The following is a 14,697-nucleotide window of genomic DNA, read 5'->3' as shown; positions in this document are numbered from 1 at the left end:
TATATATATATATATATATATATATATACATACATACATTACATATATATATGGATATATATAGAAAGTTTGCTAAGTTTCTTGAATTTAACATTCGGCGCTTTTACAAGCACTCTTTTAATTTTTTGAGAAGATAGATTTCTTATACTATCTTGCAAACTAAGTCGGCGTACATGGTTGTCTATTCCTGGTTGATATATCTTTATCCTCTTTCCTCTCACGTATTTGTGTGTTGTACAGAGGCATCTTCTTGATATACTCGACAAGATAGCCATAGATGAAATGCCAATAATCCTTTGTGTTGCAAAGTCGTGCGGAACTGCATGTGAAAGATTGCTTATTAATTGTGTAGACATTGTTGTCAAATCGGACATGGATGTTGTAACTCTAGAAAGGACACTACCCCTGGATATAGTCAAGCAAGTCATGGAGACACGTTCGAGTCTTGGCCTTCAAAAAGGCCCTGCTTTACCAGATAAGCATGTGAGAAGAATTTACAGAGCTTTAGACTCGGATGACATTGAGTTAGTGAAATTGCTGCTGAAAGAGGGACACACTTCCCTAGATGATGCTTGTGCTCTCCATTACGCTGTGGCTTACTGCGACACAAAAATCACAATGGATCTTTTAGATTATGGTCATGCAGATGTTAACCATATGAATCCTAGGGGTTATTCTTTGCTGCATGTTGCTGCTGCGCGTAAAGAGCCTAAGATATTAATGTCTCTCCTTACAAAAGGAGCACGGCCATCAGACCTTACATTGGATGGTAGAAAAGCTGTCCAAATTGCCAAGAGAGTTACAACGTATGTTGACTATTATAGGACCACAGCAGATGGCAGGGCTTCTCTGGAGGAGGGGCGCTTATGTATTGGGATATTGGAGCATGCAGAAAGAAGAATTCCGCCCGTTGGACAAGCTTTTTCTTTAGCAATGGCTGGGAATGACCAGCATGGGATATTGTTGTACTTGGAGAACAGAGGTAGTAATTGTTCACTCTTTTTTATTCCTTTATCTCTTGGGTGGTATTGGTGTGCACTTTGGTCCATTCATTTCTGAATTTATGAGTAGTGTCTTCTTTTCCTCTATATAGCTATTTGGCATAAAGCTATTTTATTGTTTTCAACTGAGATAAAGAAATGCTTCTATTTGCTTTGTGTTTTAATGTGTACGTAACATTTAGCAAAGAGAAAGACTTTATTTATCTAGTTGAAAACTGAGATAAAGCTCTATATGCTATAACAAGCTGAAAACATGTAATAAGCTGCATGAGGAACTTCTATTACTTTTAATGATCTGAGAAACTAGTTAGGAAATGGTTGTAGCTTCCTCTGTTTTCTAAACTGTTGACATAATTTTACAAGCAATGCATGACACCCGGTATTAGAAATAAAATGTAATATAATATAGAGCCCTTTGTGTTCTGCTAGTTGTATTTTTTACCTAGGATTTTTTACAAGATCATAAAAACATGTTCTTCTCGTCTTCTAGTAGAATTCACTTCTAGTAGAATTCAAAAAAAAAAAAAAATTAGCAATGGTAACTCCTCAATGACTCTGTTCCATCAACTTCAGTTCCCCACAAAATATAAAAACTTGCAGCCTTCATTATCGGCTGTTGTTATCTTCGCTGTGTAGCAGCCATTGATTAGAGTAGTATTTGCTACCAAGTTATATATCGCATCATTTTCTTCTTCTTTTCTTTATATTGTCTTTTTGAGCCGGCCTTTTACTTATTAAATGATTCCATGATAGGTGTCTAAATTTTATTCAGAACTTGATAGTCAGCAAAGGCATTGTTCCCTGGTTCATAGTTTCATCTTTTTATCTTACATGAACTGCAACAACAACAATAACATTTAGCCTTTATCCCACTAAGTGGGGTCATGAATCCTTTCATGGAAAAAATATTCTGTCCAGGCATCTACACATCAAGACGGCCAACCACCGACCGGCAGCGGTGTCCAGACATAATATTTTCTCCCTTCCATGACATGCTCTTCCATGAACCGCATTTCATAAAAATGGAAGTACTTATATGATTATTTGGTATGCATTTTCTTAAAAAAAAACTTATTTTATTGGGTATAATCACGATGCAGTTGCTCTTGCAAAGATGTTGTTTCCAATGGAGGCAAAAGCCGCCATGGATATTGCTCAAGTTGATGGTACCTTGGAATTTACACTGGGCACTGCTGCAAACCAGGTGTCCACAGTCGACTTAAATAAAGAACCTTTCAAGATTAAGGAAGAGCATCTAGCCCGGATAAAAGCTCTTTCTAAAACAGGTATTCCTGAAATTATTATTTTGTTAACTCCAACTGTCGTCTTTGTTTGTCCATCTTATACAAATCTTATCTTTCATCTGGTCTGAAATATGGGTGGGAATTTTGCCACAATGCAAACTACAACATTAATTCCTAAAATTCCCTAAACGTGCCATTTTTTTCAACATAAATTTTCAGTAATACCTATTTTTTTTATGAATCACTTTTATTTTTAATAAATCATCTTCTCAGTAATTCTATATTAATTCTCTATTACTACAACTATTTTGGAAAGAAACGATGGAAGTGATTCACAATCCATCATAATATAAACTAATTTCTCATCTTTTTGAAAACTAGTTTCATAAATAGGTGCTCACATTCCTAAACTCTTTATCAAATAAACGTTGGAACTCATTTAAAGTAAAATCCAAACCAAATATGCCCAAAAAAAATCACCAAGTCTCTCTCTGACGAGCTCAGTAACTTCCATTACAGTTGAACTCGGCAAGCGATTCTTCCCCCGTTGCTCCGAGTATCTGGATAAAATTATGGATGATGATCTGTTTGACTTATCTTCGGTTGGATACAATGCTTCGGTCGAGCAAATGAAGAGGTACCTCGAACTACAAGATGATATCGACAGAGCTTTTAGTGAGGACAAGGAGAAATATGATAAGTCTACATTATCATCGCCTTCTTCTTCCTCTACTTCTGTAGGAGTTGTTCGGAAAAGGAGCAGAGCTTCGGACTAAAACCTATTGTGTTATTTTAGTTTTCATTGTACTTCCACCCTTGTTATTGTAATGGGTTTTCCTGCTATTTATTTCAGCATCGATATAGCTTTCTTAAATTTTTGGCAATGTAAATACATGCTTAAGCCATTGATGTATATATGCTTTTCTTATTTATACATCTAATACGTAAATGCATTTAGTGCTATAATTTATGGTTTTATCATTAGCAGGATGCAAATTTTGAGTTGTTTAATGGTATTGATTACGGTGTGCAATATAAATTCTGAAGTTTTGTTTGGATGCAAAAGATTTGTTAGTCGTGGTAATGATGTTTTTATCTTTATTTGCATTTTATATTTTATCAAAAATATTATCATTTTAAATTGTAGAAGTGAAGTATACCATTCCATGCATAAGGAACGTGGCATGTACGTAAAATTGTGGTTTAGGTGTTTCTTATGCACATACGTAATAAATGAGTGGCATGCATGTAAATCTTCAAAATAAATTTTGATAGCAAGGACTTTAGGAGGTCTTAGTACATTAACTGAAGGAGTAGCCCATATTTCCTTATGTGAGTGGAGAATGTCTCCAATGATAAGTTGGCACTGAAAGTTTATGGGATCTTCATGGATGTACATAATTAAAAAAAATACCCAGCATCTGGAAGATTTACATACGTACCACTCAATTCTCATGCATTTACATGTCTGACGATTGAAATTCAACTTTTACATACAGGTCGCTTTGTCTATGCATGAAAATTTATATTTCACTTTCAAAATTTAAAATAATTATATTTTTGATGTGATGTGAAAATTTTTGGTGGTATGAATGTAAAAATTAAAGTTTAGATGTTAGAAATAAGAATTGTGTGGCACGTACATAAGTGCCCCTAAACTAAAATAATAAAACTCATTACAAGCATGTTTCTTTTTTTCATTAACACCATATTTCAATTATTGTAGAATGTTGTCTTATGATTAATTTATGCACAAAATTGATTAGGCTAAATTCACATCAAACTAGGAGACGATACAATCGATTAGTTTGACTAAACTAGCTACCAAATTGGGTTCCAACAATCCTAGGTTGATAGGAAGAAGTTGTCATCATTGTGATGAGCATGCTAAAAATAGAGTGTTGAACCCAAATTTGTTCGTGAATCACACCTAAATAATAAAATGTATGAAGAAGAGAAAAAACATCTTTGAATAGATGCCCTTAACTTTTTTGGTTGTTAACCAACCTTCACCGATCGGTCTTAGACAATGACCTCTTGTTGCGTTCTTGGCAAATCATTTATGTGTCTACTGTCCTTTGAGTAGTCACTGTTCAAGTCAGTTGGGCCCCTGGTCGATCAGTCATCGAATGGGTCGGCCTTTAGCTGGTTGGTTGATGGTCTTACGTTCGATTCTCGCCACTCAAGCATTCTTACTCCAAGCATTCCTGTCTCACTTGAATGGGATTGATTTGCCCGGCTTGGGCTTATTTGATTCGGCCAAATACCTTTCTGTTATACACAATTAGTTCCTCAAATCTCTCATGCATTAGAGGCGGTGTGTTGCGATAAGAATGACAGAATTAAAGTATAATAGAAAAAGTATGATAGATTATTAGCTTTCTTTAAAAGACTTCAATGATTGGTAATTTTTTGACTTTCGTGCCCTTGAGTTCTTATAATAGGTTGTGACGTCTTTCTAAATTTACTCGCTTCGCATTTCCTATTATAGGTTTCCTCTGTTCCCCTGCTTTTTAGATTGCACAACTCGAATGCTTGAAATAGATAAACTGCCTAGATCCCAAGCCAATGTTCTGAACAAGGTCTTGTTTTGCAGGTTGTTTGATGAGGAGAAGGGCAAATCACACCCTGAGGGCGAGCAGAGGAAGAAGTTTGTGGTAAAGAAGAGGAAGATCCCATCATTGAGTCAGGTAGGGTCTTTCGTGATGGTCCGAAAGATTTCCCTGCCAGTCTCCATTAGCGACCAACAAATCACTACAAGCATTCAATTGGTGGCTGTTGGTGTGATCGAGCAATGTGGCCTAATGCACCTGTTATTGCTAACAAAATTTTGTTATGCTAGTAAAATGCTCCCGTGAAATGGTAATGTAGGAATATAAGTTTGATTTAGTGATTCAAATAGTAGGTGAAAATCAAGAACAGTTCTCCAACTTATCCACTCCCTGACGCCTAAGAAAGTTTAGCAATCATACATGTTTAATTTCTTAAATCACGTGATCAACCCAAGAATTTGTTTTTCTCTGAAGGAATGCACTAACTTAGAAGCAATATTTCTATTTTCCTATGTTAATGTCATTTTTCTAAAACTCAAATTTCACAATATGTTTTAACCATCCAGCTGGCTAAATTGATTGTAAAAGAAGAATAGAAGGTTAAAACACTGCCTTATACAAAACCCAATAAAATTAGAGAAGGAAATCCAAACTTCACATTCCTGCATCACCAATTCGAAGAAGAATATAAATTCTACTCTTTAAACAAGCTTGAGAACAACAACATTTTCATTTCATTAAGAAGAAATATTATAAATAAGTAGTTGAAAAAAACAAAACCATATGACGTAGTCCAAGAAAATTGCAACTAGTCTTTCTTCCTTCTCCAATTGAAGTTGTTGAAATACAAACACACTTACACACTAAGAAAACCTCACAATCACTCATCTCTTCACTCGCTTGCACTTGGATATTCTTGCTCTGACAATTTCTCCTCAATCTTGTCCACATAGAATATTGAAAGACTTCATTTTATCCGGCCAAATAGGAATTTATGACTTGGATTGTGAATCGATGCTTGTGAACTATTCAAACCATCAAAACACGTAAACTAGCGTATAGGTGCTGGTCACCGATGCCTAAGCACTGTATTCTTAGCTCCTACTTTTCAACTACCTAGGTCACAATTCTAAGGTATTAGGCACCTAAGTGTCCATATCTAGTGCCTAGGCATATAGGTTGTGTTACCTAGGTGTTGTTGTCGTTGTTCCTACTTTTCGTATTTTTTGTATTTGTAACAAAATTCGAGCTATTTGAGCACCTAGGCACCTGCTTCGACACGTAGGCACTACTCCTCTACTTAGATTGTTTCTTTTGTTCTTCAGCTCTGATAAACCTTTTTCCCAAAATCCAACAAAATACATCACAAATTCCTTCCAAAAGTATAAAATTAACATAAAATCTATAATCACATTTTCATTACATGTTAATTTCCCCCAAACATAAATATTACTTGCCCTCAAATAATTCAATATCTAAAAGTTAAAATTTAAAAAAAAAATTATGGTAGATTATAATTTAGGATTGTAGTATTATATAGTAATGAGGCAAGTATAAAATTCAGCATGAACAAATCTTCTCTTATGATTAAATTTTCTTAGAAAGCTTTAATAATTGGACATAACTTATATTAAAACTTTTTGTATATAATTACCCCTAACTCACTTATGTTTGGCTGACTAAAGTAAAACTATTTCTCAAATATGTATGAAGTTAAAATTAACTAATCTACTGAACAATGTTAATTCTATCATTGTCCTTTTGAATATAATACTTCGAATTAGAAGTTAAATTTTTTTTATCATTTAATTTTTTATTCTTAAGCTTTTTATTCATTATTTCTCTTTTAATTCTCTTTTTGTTTTTCTTTTCTTATTTTTAAAGAGGATTACTAGATATCTAGTTTTTTTTTCTTTTTTTTATCTTGAATATCATTTCATTTCTAAGTTAAATTCTCAATTACCTCTAAACTAAATTCAAAATATTATAATTTAATGGATACTAAAAAATAAATTATCTGAATTGATCAATTATTTAATTGTATATATATTTGACAAGTTAATTTTATTTTTAGCTAATTTTAATCTAAATATTGAAGAATCATCAAATAGAAAAGAAATTAATTATAGTCAGAGTTTCGTCATTAAGGAGTCACTAATTGTTTCAAAACTTTATTGAACATTTATGTCACCAAAACTTATTTTTCCTCCTCTTATTAAATCACACTAGATTCTGATTAAATCTACAGTTTCTTTAAATAAAATTCTAAAATGTAGATATCTAATCTTACTTTAGGGCACAATTTTTGTAAATATCCCTTCTCTTAAAACTATTTCTGGCATTACATATGCTAAAAACAACAGAAAAGGAAAATGAATATAACAAAGTAGAAGATGAAGACATACTAAAAGAAAAATACAATACAAGCAGAAAATATAAGATTCCCATGCTTGATTAAATCTTCAATTAGACCCTAGTGGTGTCAACACTTTTTCGTGTTGTGATCATGATTACGATGGAGCACATAATACTTCCTTGGGTCCCGAAGATAAACTCCAACTTTCATCAGTGGTGCCTTCTTGAAGCCTTGCTTGTTTTAGATGACCTCCACTGTCTCGACTATTGAGGCTCCCAAAGGAGTCTGCTTTGGTATGTTTTTAGTAGGTGGCGATCGCTATATATATCGAGTTGGTCGTTGACCAGTGTATAAGACTCAGTGTTCTTTTAAATGGGCTATGTCGGTCACTCAATTTTCCTAGTGTCATTGCAGATCTTTGAAGCGAGCTTGAGTAGGAGATTGAGGGTTGTGTCTCGCCTTCCACCCTTTTTAATGAGAGGTTTTTTTTAGTAGATGATTTGTGTTTTCCTATATTCTAAATGAAGTTGGGGGAGTTGTACTATTTTGTCAATATCTGATTGTTGGTTAGCACCAACAACTCAATTGGTGTCTTTGATCGTTGTAATCCCAACGCGTATCAAAAGAGTTCTTCCTTCAATCCTTATGTGAGGGTCATATGAGCGACCGTGGATTCTAAATCCAAAACATATAAAATTTCCTTCTTACAATGTGCGATGAAAAAGAACAAAATTTCACTCTATCCCCAGCAAAGCTTTAGGAAATTCTACGAGCTCTCTAGGGTTTTTAAGCACTTGTGAAATGCACAACAAATATTTACTTGAAACTTGTTAATGACGTGATAACTTCTAACGGTAATCATTGAATAACCTTAGGCTGAATCCATCACTGTGGTAAAAAAGAGTTGGCAAATTAACACATCGTTGATCTTGAGAAGACATACTGTCGATTTGAAAGTAGTCACTGGTGATCTTAAGAAGGCATACAATCAATTTGAAAGAAGAAATGAGGTTTGTTCAATTCATCCGTCTTTTATATGATTCAAGTGTCATGATCTTGAATCATTCTAGTGGCTCAACATCACAAATCTGCTGGGAGAATGTATTTTTTGGCCGACACAGTGTTTCAATATGCCCAACCTGATGTTAATCAACCGGAGCCTGCCCAACACTGTTAAGATATTGGGTTTTGTCCTTCATCTCCAAGACTAGGCGGACTCTTCTGCGCTCAATTTTTGATTCGTTATCTAGCTCCTAATATAGCATGCCTATGAAAATCTCTAACATTTGATCATTTAGATTTTGAATTTATTGGACCACAAATTTTCTAGTGCACTTCGTATTATCATCTCTCTCCCTGTGTGAAGTAATTTTCATTGCACTGCTTCTCTTCTTGTTAGTGACATAATCCACACTCTCATGTGGGATAGGTTACTTCATGAGTCACTTTTCCTGCAATTAACAGTTCAGATGCTCTCTTATCTCGTTTCCGGCCGAATGTCTTATAATTGGATTGCTTGCCTGCTTTTCAGCTCGATCAGCTTTGGCCTAGCTGACATGGCTTGTCCAGCTTGGCGTGCCTCACGATCTTTTAGCAAGGTATCTGCCTTCATCCTATTCTTTTTTATGGTCTGATAGATCTCTGCAGGATCAGTTTAGACATTTTTTTGATATATGAATACAAAATTACTTTTTAATATATTAAGCTATTTAAATAAATCCTCATTAGGATGGCATTTACTTAGCCATCAAACCCAATCATGAGTGCTATAAATCACATACTTCTTAACATAGGTGTCATCAAGTCGCAATCTAATTAAAATATCATCCTAATCCCAGAATTCTTAAGTAGTTATTTATACCACATGATTGCATATATTCACATAAAAGATAATAATGCACCCAACTCACGGCCAATAAAAAAGTTGACATGCCTTCATACCAAAGCTTATACTATGCTAACACACATTCAGGTTAAGTCTCAGTAATAAAGCTTAAATCTCATTAAGCCCCAAAACTTAATCAAACTAGAGGTAAATAAAAAAACCGATGCGCATATAAATCACCTCTACCATTCGTAATTACTTTAACATTCTTTTGTTAACCATAATCTTATAAATCTTTTTAAATTATTTTAAAAAATCAATGCTTATATAAATCAAATACAAAAGAGTGTCTTTTCTCCAGGCATTTAGCCCTCATAACCATTGAAATATTACCGTAGACTAAAATTATCATTTCAAATTTAGTACAAGTGAAAAGGATCAGCTTAACCATAATGGTAAGTAAGGAGATGCTTCCAAAACCTATTGATTTGTAAGCCGTTCATTTAGTCACATTATCAGTATGATGCATTCTTTTGCAGCCATTTTAAGAACTTGACCTTTGATTGATAAAAAATGAAACAAAATATCTTAGAAAAATGGTTATCTTTTCTTAAGAGCTGGTTTAATTAACCGCTTAATCATTCAATCTAATTAAATACCTTGCAATCATCATTGATCTAATTGACGTTTAGTTTTCTAAAGAAACATTGCTTATTTTAGTTTAAGAATAAAACTTATAATCATGTCTCGAATTATGTATATTTACTTAGTTGAATAAATCTTTTCATCAAATTAATTAGCTGTTAATGATGTTAAATTATTTAATAATCAACTAAACCAATTATTACAATAAATGCAGAATCATCATTACAACTCCCACCCGATTAACCACTACATTAAAATAAAATAAAATAAAAAAGGAAAATTTACATACGCAGCACCCAATTTTCATGCATTTATTTATCTCACACTCAAACTTTTATTTTTACAATCTAAGCACTTTAACCTATATATGAAAATGTGGATTATAAAAATCCATCTTTTCATAAATAGGTAAAAATATTTTTATTATAAAAATCAAAATTTAGATGGGAGATACATAAATACATAAGCATTAGGTGCTATGCATATAAATTTCCCTAAAAAACGAGAAATTATTCCATACGGACAGCGTATGCAGAGATGCATCTGCTATCCAATTTCGGCCGTAGATCACAATTTTTTTCTTTTTGTTTTTTTTTAATAGGGCCCACCGAAATATAGTTTGTTGTGATCAGTTGTCGAGATCGGCAACATATACTTCTCTGCATGCCTTGTCTGTATGAAATAATTTTTCCTAAAAAACACATAGACACACACAAATATTAGTAAATCCATACATGCGAAGTAATTTGATGATGTTTAATAGTATTATAATAATAATGCACCAAAATATCATCAAATACCATCAAATTCACGTCCATCCGCACCTGTTTTTTCCACCTCCCTTCTTCCCCCATGGCTTTTACTTATTGGATCCAAGAAACCACATCTGCTCCACCAAATCCTTCACATCCTCCGCGAATTCGCAGTTCTCCACAGCCAACTCCTCCACCTCCGAATCAATCTCCAGCGCCGGCGCTCCCTCCAATTTTTCACTAAACAGCTCCTCCCACATCGAATCCAACATCTCCACCGAAATCTGCTCCACTTCCTCAATCTCAGCCTCATTTCTCAACTCCCTCTCCAATCCAACAAATAACTGATCAGGCTCTTCGCTCACCTGCAAGCTCCCCGGCAATGGTGTCGGCAACCTCCTCTTCTTCCCAGGGCTTCCCAATTCCATCCCCCGCTCGCTTCTCATCAAAAGCTTATGAATGAAGTCAGGATTCCGCAGTGCTTTCGCAAGGAAAGCCATTGTCTGCTTCTGCTTTGTCTCAGCTCCCAGCATTCTCTCCTCCATTGCAACCAGCTGCGCGCTGGAGCTCTGCTGTTGCTTCCTTAATCTTACAATCTCAAGCATCAGAACCTGTCTCTCTGCACCCAGTCTCTCAACCTCAGCCTCTAGTCCAAGCTGACCCAGTTCTCCAGAACTCTGACCAATATTTCTTCGCCTTTTAATATTCTTCAGAAGATGCTTCTGCCCGCCTAAAAATTCCTCATTTGCGAATTCCCATCGATCGGGATCCACTTTTCTGAACCCCTGCATCCATCATATTCAGCTCATTTAAAACTCAAAATCCAATCTCTTGCTTATTGGGAAGATCAATAAAGTTACTCACATAAGTGTTGAGCTGACGGATGAAGCTGGAGAAATTTCCGTGTTTGAAGTAGCGAGGGAGAACCTTGGTGGCGAACATGTGGGAATCCCATACAACGAAGCTGTTACGAGCACTGCTCCATGAAATCACGGAATCAGTGCTTGGGTCTTCAACCATGTCGAAGGTCTTCTTCAAGAATGGTGGCGGCGCTGCTTCGTTAAGGCCTGGTAATGGTTGAGGGACCATTGCCTCTGTTTCTTCGTCCTCCTCCTCTTTGACCAGGATGAAGCTGTCAGCTGCTCCTCCTTCCATTGTTAGTAAGTGGGAGATTAACAGCAGAGTGCAGCAGAACAGAACGGCCGAGTTGTTTTCGATCCGGGGGAGAGCGGCGGGAAGAAGTATTTATGGAAGCGAAGGGATGAGAGCTCGGGAAGAAGAAGATACGAGGGCATTCTCGTAAAATCGTTACTTGGAAACTTCTTCAGATTTTGCTGTGCAAATAAATAATAAGGAGCTGTGGGTGCCAATCGCGTCATGGATGTTTCTGGAAAGTTCGGCCGACAGTTGATGGCTATGGATGGAGTTGCGGGGTCAATGGTCTTGAATGGATGAATGTTAGACGTGGCAGATTTGTGGATGATCTTTCTACAATTCCGTGGGAGGCTCGCGCAGGGGATCTGCATTCATTTAGTTTTTGTTTGCCGATGATTCTAGTGAGAGTGGATATTTCTGTATTTGGCTTGATATTTTATTCGTTGGTGCTTACTGCAGCGGTTTCGCTGCACCAAATAGCGATACAAGTAGTTTGATATTGCATTTTGTCGTGTTAATCTGTTGCGCGTGCGTTGGGAGTATGCTCTTAAATTTAAATAAATAAAAATAATAATAATATTTTTTTATGTTGAAAATTCAAAGAATAAAAGTATTTTGTACATTGAAAATGTGATTTGAGGAAACCATAAGAGTATTAGGAAAGAAGACTTACCGATAGAAGACCATGTGACCCACTTATCCTACCGAGTGCAGTCGTTCGAGCCAAAGACCAGAAGAACAAAGCCGCCCGACCTATGAATAGAATAAGAAGACAACCGAATGATTCAACTGTTCGATCATAAATGAGATAACGAGACATCCGAGTCAACCATTACTAAGAAGCCAATCTGAGTGAAGACATGGCCCCTCAGTATCTTTAATCATGCTAGAGATTTCTAAAAGCTCCCTCATCCATTATAAAGGATCGAAGACGAGACTGGATCAGCCGACTGAGGCAATTATGTTAACCCGAACTAAACCAAGTTTGACCGAGCGACGACACTAACCAAGCCTATCCGCCCGAACTGATCCTACCAACTCAAAGTCAAACAAGCTCCGCCGACTGAGTCAGGGAGTAGTCGAGCGATAGGCTCATACATGTAAAATATGTAGAATAACGTATACTGTCTCAATTAAAACAGAGGCAGAAACTTAACATCTTCATATTGCACTTTCTCTCTTATAAACAAGGGAGATCATTTATGAATAGAGAAGATCAACATGATCGTCGTGGTTAATATGACATTTTACATTTTATTATTGTTTACTCCTCTTCATATCTCTCTCTCCCGACTTACGTTATATTCCTTGGAATGTGGTTCATAGATAAATAAATATTCAACATCCTAAAAGGTGCGTTGAGTATGGATCATGCCGCAAAAAAGAAGAGTAGCATGATTTTAAGCTCATTTCATATTGTTTGCACGAATACATTCACATTTCCACCCCAAAATGCATTTGTGAGTATATGCCCTCATATTCTCATCGCGGGTCTATGTGCCACTTCAGCACATTACTTCATGTCTGTCTCGTGACATCCCAATGTTATGGTGCACCACATCCTTAATGTTTGCATTTATACTTGTGCACTTGTGCGTTCGCTTGCATTACATTTCATATACTCATGACTTGTATGCATTTGGGTTCGTGCTCTCACACACTTATCACACACATTCACACATCATGTGAATGGATGACTTGCTACCAAGCCCATCGTTTTGTAGTTCTCTTCAAGAAGAATTGTATCGCCCTTTCACCTCTTATGACGCCACTTCGGACTACCGTATGCATCTTCCTTAAGTCATTGTTCCTCGCAAACTCACCTCTAATACTCGTATGTCTTTCTCGAGCCACTACTCCTTGTACACTCTTTCACTTCATATGACATCGCTTCGGTCTGCTGCAGGTATTTTCTTGAGTCACTGCTCCTCTCGCACTCATTTCTGACACTCTTGTGTCCTCTTCGAGAATGGCTTGCACATCAAGCCTACTAGGTGTGTGATTCTCCCTAGCAAGAAGAACACCACTTCACTTCGGTTGTGTGTCATGCATGCACATAAACACATTGTCTGCGCATTCATCATTTATATACGCCACAGTATACTTTTGATGTTTTTTTTATCTTGTGACTTCTCCTACTTTGATGGAGTGTTCTTAGCATTTGCATGTGCATTTTCGATCATCACGATGATAAAACTAACTCATTAGCTGAGTGAATCTTTGTTGGTCATGACACGACAACTTGTATTGCATGCGAGAATGTGTCGATGTGCAATAATAGGTATCCCATCGTGGTCGGCAAGTATATGTTGTGTTAAGAATCTAAAGGGTCTAATCGGTACAACTTAAGGTTTTCTTTTCTTAGGACCAGCTTTAAAATATAAAATTAATATTCTTATTAATTATATGCATCATATTTTCAATACCTATTTTGAAACTTTTTGCGCCCTTAGCTTAGACCATACATAAGTTTGACCTTTTAAAACCTAAAGTTTTTTTATAAAATTTGCATCTCGTAGCACCTCTTAAAATCCTTGGATTCTTAGGATGGGGTCGAGGACGTAGCACCTCTATAAAGTTTGACCTTTTAAAATAATTTTTCTCTTTCTCCCCCCCTCCCCCCCCAAACATAAGCTAGCCTTTTTACCTACACTTGCACCACACACACTTAGATGATGTGACTACCAAACTCTACGTTAGATGGTGTGATACGCTAGGATTAGGGTACGAAGAAGTATTTTTAAAGTCTTAGCTATAGTTCTCAATTGAATTGGTTTCCCTAGCCAGACATAACTTTTGTTGTTTTGTGCTTTTACTGGGTGTGAGACTTCCACATTAGTATATATAGTGGTAGTCTTCTTGTAGGGTGCTACATCCAATTGGGAGGAGCTGCAATGATTTAAAATAACATATTTTCTATAGGTACAATTAAGCTTTCTTCCTGCAGAACGCGGTCAATTTCACATTGCTTGTTATAACCAGTAGAGCTGTCAAAAGAGCACGTTGTTCGCGAACAGCGCTCGTTAGGAGGCTCGTGTTCGGTTCGTTCGCTAAGTTAACGAGCCGAAAACGAACAACACGAAAAAATATTTGTTCATTCGTATTCGACTCGTTTTGGCTCGAAATACTACTAATCAACTCTATATATATATATAAGGTTTATGTTA

General features: G+C 36.0%; 2 protein-coding genes across 4 annotated transcripts in view; one reads left to right on the top strand and one right to left on the bottom strand.

Moving 5' to 3' along the window:
• Positions 1-3,194, top strand: part of LOC110026801 (BTB/POZ domain and ankyrin repeat-containing protein NPR1-like) — a 5,308-nt gene extending 2,114 nt beyond the window's left edge. The window contains exons 2-4 of one of the 2 annotated variants that reach the window (XM_020727940.1): positions 241-982; positions 2,102-2,287; positions 2,765-3,194. In XM_020727940.1, coding sequence (XP_020583599.1) covers positions 241-982; positions 2,102-2,287; positions 2,765-3,021 — 1,185 coding nt within the window. In that variant the 3' untranslated portion in view covers positions 3,022-3,194. The other variant, XM_020727941.1, reaches the window with a different exon arrangement.
• Positions 3,195-10,288: 7,094 nt separating this feature from the next.
• Positions 10,289-11,585, bottom strand: LOC110026860 (heat stress transcription factor A-2). Of its 2 annotated transcripts, XM_020728047.1 has the most exons (3): positions 11,240-11,585; positions 10,448-11,160; positions 10,289-10,314 (listed from the first exon to the last, which is right to left on the bottom strand). In XM_020728047.1, exons 1-2 carry the CDS (start codon positions 11,528-11,530, stop codon positions 10,483-10,485), a joined length of 969 nt encoding a protein of 322 aa, XP_020583706.1. In that variant the 5' UTR covers positions 11,531-11,585; the 3' UTR covers positions 10,289-10,314; positions 10,448-10,482. The 2 variants fall into 2 exon arrangements, with proteins under 2 accessions (XP_020583706.1, XP_020583705.1); XM_020728046.1 differs by lacking the exon at positions 10,289-10,314 and having other exon boundaries at positions 10,373-11,160.
• Positions 11,586-14,697: the final 3,112 nt, after the last annotated feature.

Source organism: Phalaenopsis equestris, unplaced genomic scaffold (assembly GCF_001263595.1).
Source record: "Phalaenopsis equestris unplaced genomic scaffold, ASM126359v1 Scaffold000402, whole genome shotgun sequence".
NCBI classification, from domain to species: Eukaryota; Viridiplantae; Streptophyta; class Magnoliopsida; order Asparagales; family Orchidaceae; genus Phalaenopsis; species Phalaenopsis equestris.
This window is presented reverse-complemented; position numbering and strand designations above follow the sequence as displayed.

What these genes read in the sequence shown, in the direction of transcription:
- LOC110026860 (XM_020728047.1), bottom strand. Translation starts at nt 11,530, where the DNA reads ATGGAAGGAGGAGCAGCTGACAGCTTCATCCTGGTCAAAGAGGAGGAG. An exon ending in TCCGTCAGCTCAACACTTAT is followed by an intron (nt 11,161 to 11,239) that starts GTGAGTAACTTT and finishes TGATGGATGCAG; the next exon opens with GGGTTCAGAAAAGTGGATCC.